The 6,093-nt window shown below is 44.3% G+C and overlaps 1 protein-coding gene across 2 annotated transcripts in view; it reads right to left on the reverse strand.

Moving 5' to 3' along the window:
• The window catches only part of LOC122539994 (interferon alpha-A-like), a 57,489-nt gene extending 53,646 nt beyond the window's left edge, over positions 1-3,843 (reverse strand). For both annotated transcript variants that reach the window (XM_087977908.1, XM_087977907.1), the window contains exon 1: positions 3,221-3,843. In XM_087977908.1, the coding sequence (XP_087834034.1) occupies positions 3,221-3,223 (3 nt within the window). In that variant the 5' untranslated portion in view covers positions 3,224-3,843. The remainder of the gene's footprint in view (positions 1-3,220) is intronic.
• Between the last annotated feature and the right edge of the window lie 2,250 nt (positions 3,844-6,093).

Consider the following 6,093-nt stretch of genomic DNA (forward strand, 5'->3'; position numbering starts at 1 on the left):
TGCTATGTTAACTGTCATTTCTCTTCACGGAGGTGCCATTCCTACTGAGCTTTTCCAGCAATTTCTGTTTTTGTTAAACTCCACTGATTGATTTTGTAGCTTTTACATGTCTTTCACGGAACTTTGTATTTTTGTTCAGCAGCAAAAATGAACCTAATTTGATAGTGGGCATGAAGGAGAAAATCTGTTGGCAGTGAGAGTGAAATGGAATGGGTGACTGAGGTGAAGTGAGAATGGTGATGCCAAGAGCAACAGCAACCCTGTATAGATAGGGTAAGCAGACAAATAGAGTCATAGAGATGTACAGCACTGAAACAGACCCTTCACTCCAACTTATCCTTGCTGCACAGATATCCTCAATTAACCTCATCCCATTTGCTAGCCCTTGGCCCATATCCCTCAAAACCCTTCCTATTCATGTACTCATTCAGTTGCCTTTTAATTGTTGTAATTGTACCAGCATCCTACGACAGCTCATTTCATACATGCACCATGCTTTGCATGAAAAAGTCACCCCTTAGGTACCTTTTGAATCTTTTCCCTCTCTCTAAACCTATGCCTCGCTAGTTTTGCAATCCTTCACCCTAGCCATTTCCCATATCCATGTCCCTCATGATTTTCGTAACTACTGTGAGGTCACCCCCTCAGCCTCCAACATTCTAGGGAAAATAGCCCCAGCCTTTTCAGCTTCTTCCTGTAGCTCAAACCCTCGAACCAAAGTGATGTCCTTGCAAATCTTTTCTGAACCCTTTCAAGTTTCACAACGTCCTTCTGATAGGAGGGAGACCAGAATTGCGCACAATATTCCAAAAGTTGGTTAACTAATGTCCTGTACAGCTGCAACATGACCTCCTGAATGCTCTGACCAATAAAGGAAGGCATGCCAAAAATCTCCTCCACTATGCTATCTACCTGCGACTCCACTTTCAGGAACTATGAACCTGCATTCTTAGGACACTTTGGTCAGCAACACTCCCCAGGACATTACCATTAAGTGTATCCTGCCCTGATTTACCTTTCCAAAATGCAGCTCCTCATATTTATCTAAATTAAAATCCATCTGCCACTCCTCAGCCCATTGTCCTATCTGATCACGATCCTGTTGTACTCTGAGGAAACATTCTCACTGTCGAGTACACCTCCAATTTTGGTGTCATCTGCAAACTTGCTCATTATACCTCGTGTGTTCACATCCAAATGATAAATAGCAGAATACCCAGCACCCTTCCTTGTGGCACACTACCGGACACAGGTCTCCAGTCCGAAAAGCAACATTCCGCCACCCTCTGTCTCTTTCCTTTGAGCCAGTTTTGTGTTCAAATGGCTAGTTTTTTCTATATTCCATGTGGTCTAACCTTGCTAACCAGTCTACCATGGGGATCCTTGTTCAACACCTCACTGAAGTACATATAGATCATGTCCACTGCTCTGCCCTCATTAATCCTCTCTGTTACTTCTTCAAAAAACTCAATCAAGTTGGTGAGACATGATTTCCCATGCACAATGCCATGTTGACTATCCCTAATCAGTCCTTGCCTTCCCAATTATATGTAAATCCAATCCCTCAGGATTCCCTCCAACAACATGCCCATCACCAATGTCACTGCTCTGTAGTTCCCTGGCTTTTCCTTACCATCTTCCGGAAATAGTGGCACCGCGTTAGCCAACCTCCAGTCTTCTGACATTTCACGTATGTGAAACGACAGAAATATCACAGCAAGGGGTCCAGAAATCATTTCTCCAGCTTCCCACAGAGGGTACACCTGATTGGGTCCTGGGGATTTATCCACCTTGCTGCATTTGAAGACATCCAACACCTCCTCCTCTGTAATCTGGACATTTTTCAAGATTTCACCATCTATTTCCCCACATTCTATATCTTCCATATCCTTCAAAGTGCACACTGCTGCAAAATAATCATTTAGTATCTCCCACATCTCCAATGGCTCCACACGTAGGCTGCCTTGCTGATCTTTGAGGGGTCCTACCCTTTCCCTAGTTGTGTGCAGCAAGAACAAGTTGGAGTGAAGGGTCTGTAGGAGAGCAAGAAACAGCCTGTGTGCTCTCTCTGAGGGAAGGAATCTGAAAGCTGGAGATTCATGAAGCAGCGAGTGGAAGATCCCTGACAGAAAATCACAGCCAGAGTTCGAGGCAAGCTCAAAGATCAGCCGTTGTCTCCAAACATCACTGATATTATTGGAAAACGGATTGTTGCTTGATTCGAGCAATAGGTTATTCTTTAAATAAAACCACAAACAAGACTCAATCTAGGTGGAAATATGAGAAAACATTTGTTCTTTCTCGCCTTCACTGCAATCTTTGACAGAATGGACCGCAGCTTCGTCATTAGCTCTCCGTTACCATTCTGCATATTCATCACTCACAACCAACATTTTCGTTAATTGCACATGGAGAAGCCTGCAGCAAATCCTTTTATTCCCAGACGCAGGAAAACGTTTCCCTGTCACTCACTCCAATGAACCGCACCCTTTCCCCTCTCATTGACAACCTGTGATCCTGACCCTTGACCATTTGTTCCTGGGGATTATATTTGACCCCGAGATTAATTTTTGATGCAAAACCAAACCATAATCGTTCACCAGTTTGGAATGCACCTTATCTTACATTTAAACATGGAGCCCTTGTGCCAGACATCGGGAAACCATGAAAAATCACCTTCCCCTCTCTCCTGTCAAGACCAAAGGCAGGGAGTGAGGGCCCGGCTCTGGTGCTGCTCCTCGTGCGTCCATCCGGGTCGACTCCCAATGTCCTACTCCCGACCCCAGATCCCCAAACTGAACAAAGCGACCTTCACACCCCATTCCCGTTCTCGGCCCGAACGTACACCCCTGTCCCGGGACACAGTCAAACCCCTCACTCAATTCAGTCAAGTTCCCTCCGCCCCTTCTAAACTCCAGCAGACACAGGCCGAGCCTTGACCAACGTTTCCTTCTGAAACAAGTTCAGGCATTACTCTAGGAAAACCTCTCTGTAATATCTCATGGCAGTTTACTTAAAATACATTACAACTTCCCTTCAATAAGATGACTAACTGTACACACTATTCCAGATGTGGCCTCACTAGATCCCTGCACAATTGAAGCAACCGGACTATTTCAGCATTCTTATATTGTTTGCCTCTGTAAGTCAATAATTTATTATTCATTGACTAGACAAGTCAAAACAGTTTGCCTCTCAATGTGGATCAACAGAAACTCACCATATCATGCAGTTTGCTCAGAGTCTCTGTGTTCAGAACTTGCTGTAAGTGAAAAATGAAATTCGAAAAGTGAAAACCGCTTCCAGGGATTTTGCAGGAGCTGCGGGGAGATCAAGAGTTGGTGCGGTTTCTTTCTGAGGTAAGGAATCGAAAAGCTGGAGAGTCCGGAAGCAGCGGCTGGGAAATCCCGGCTGGAAAATCGCAAGCAGCGCTCGGTTTGCAGCGGAATGTTGAGTGTGTTCAGATCATCGGGCACTGAGCTGGTGTAGAGGGAGGCTCTGTACTTGGGGCAGGGGGTGTCAGGCTGGGTATTGGGGGCTGGATGTCCCAATCCGGATTTTACAGACCCCCGACTGCGGGAATCCCCTGTGTCCCGGTGTGTTCACATCGCGCTTGTCCCGTCCCCACATCCCGGGTTGGAGATGACAGGGAGCCCGGCTCCCAGGCCTGGCTCACCGGCTGCTGCTCCCTGTCTCCGCTCACATTCACCTGGGTCACAATCCGCTCCCTCAGTGGAGGAAGGTTCTCATTTCCCGCTGAGATTCTGGAACCATTTTCAGAGTCGGAGTGAAATCATCAGGATCTGGTCCGAATCCGACTCCGAAAGTGATCCCCTTCCCTTCCCTTTCGTCGTTTCTGTCTGCTCTCTCTCCCGGGATAGTGTCCATGACAGTTTCTCTCTGGAAATGAACCTCGTGTCAATTTCCCCAAAGTGAAAGTGTCTCAGGGAAAGTGACGCGTTTTGTCATTTCCGAAAGGGAGGGGAGTTTGTAAACAGAGCGGGTCGGACTGAGAGTGGGCAGGGTGAGGAATATCTGGGAAAGTGTGAGCGATATCCCGGGATATTCCGCTAAAACAAGAAATGTCTCCAAGTCACTTTTAGCTGTAACTGCATCCGCACTTTCAGAGCGTGTTATATTTTAAATGCTTTGAAACATTCATTTCTATAATTAACTGTTGCTGTTTGTAATCGGAACCGAAACTAAGTTCACCTGAAAAAAATTCATTCTTGAGTTTAAGTTGTTCACCATCGCTTTTTAAATATACTCGACCATTTTACATTGCATTGGAGCATAGCGACTGTACTTTGACAATTACAAAAGTACCTTACAAACACTTTCAGAAATGCATGTTGCTGTCCTCACCCAAACTCTCAAGGCTCCTTTCGGACGCATCCTCGAAGGACCCAAACTTTTGTAAAGGTAATGCCTGAATCCTGAGGTAGGCCAGTTTTATCTGTCCGACCAGATTACTGTGTTTTTTATTTTTTAAAAATCTACTTTTATTTACGGTAACACCGTTCAAGAGCAAAGCACTTATCAGGTACCAACCAAAACAAACCATTGAAAACTGTCACTTCAAATGCAGGAAAGTTGTTCAGCAATTTGTGATGAAAGCTCCCACCAAATGATACAGTAAAGAGAAGGAAACCTGGTTTTATGACATTGATTGTGGGTCACTTAGTGAAATGTCAAAGGATCATTGGTCGGCTCTTAACTACTCACCATCTCTGTTAATAGTTTGATTGAATGGGCTCACCAAATTGCTGATTTCAAAAAGGAAGATGAAACAAACAATTTGTGAGGAGGACATACAGATCATCCAAAGACCAATCAATCAGTTCAGGCAGTGGGTAAAATTATGCAAGTGGATTATAATGTGGGAAAATATGAGGGTGTCCATATTGCTGAGAGGCATTGTCAGCACATCCACAAAAAAAACCTCCCTCCACCAACGTCAGTCTGTGGAATCAATGTCTAATAACTACAAGATGCACTGCAGAAATGCAACAAAGCCCCCAAGACAGCATCTTCTAAACCCAAAAACACTGTCAACAACAAAGGTAAGGAGAGCAGATATATGGGAACACTGGCAGTAGTAAGTTCCCCACCAAGCCACAAGCCATCCTATCTTGGAAATGAATCACCGTTCATTTAGTGTCATTTGGACAAAATTGTGGAGTTTCCTCTAAAATACAGCATTGTGGGTCAACTTATAGCACATGGACTGCATTAGTTCAAGAATACAACACTCCACCACCTTCTCAATGGCAACTGGGGACAAGCAACAAATGCAAGCCCAGCCAGTGACACACCCGTGCCTTGTTACAAGGAGGAAGGTGAAGAAAAGTAGGGTTGTGTTGTGACCCCTGTACAGTATATTCGTGCAACCAGACACTGTGTGCTGATGAAATAATGTTTGGGCTCATTACTTAAATAAGATATACCATAATCAGATTCCTGAAGAAAGGCTTATGCCCGAAACGTCGATTCTCCTGTTCCCTGGATGCTGTCTGACCTGCTGCGCTTTTCCAGCAACACATTTTCAGCCATAATCAGATACAGTTCAGAGTAGCTTCAGTCAGTTGATTCCTGAAACAAAGATGTTGCCTGATGAGAAAAGCTTTCATAGCCTGGGCCTCCAGTTATTGCAGTTTTGCAGAAGAAGCTGGTGAACTTACTGAAACAATTAAGGACTGAGGAAAATTGAGTGTATAAATGGTGTGAAGATATTTTTGCCTTTGTGGTAACGATAACTAAGGGCACTGTTGAATATGAACATTCTCAACCGAAGATGGAAATGAGGATATTTATTCTGTGGTCAGAGAATTGTTTATCTCGAAACATCTCTACTCCGTACAATGGTGGTGGCATTGAATATATTCAAGTCTAAAATGGAGAGATTTTTGATCTACAAGCAAATCAGATGTCTTTGTTCTCAGTCATGTGTAAGAATAATAAGGTGGTAATGGTCGAGGATTTTAACATTCCAAACATACATTGAGACTGCCATATTCAGTATCTACCAGAGAATGTGCAAAATGTGACCTACTCTTTGGAAATAGGGCAGGACAAGTGACTGAGGAGTCACTG

Source organism: Chiloscyllium plagiosum, unplaced genomic scaffold (assembly GCF_037043375.1).
Source record: "Chiloscyllium plagiosum isolate Xiang-an unplaced genomic scaffold, Cpla_swu_hap1 HiC_scaffold_32, whole genome shotgun sequence".
Classification (NCBI taxonomy): Eukaryota; Metazoa; Chordata; class Chondrichthyes; order Orectolobiformes; family Hemiscylliidae; genus Chiloscyllium; species Chiloscyllium plagiosum.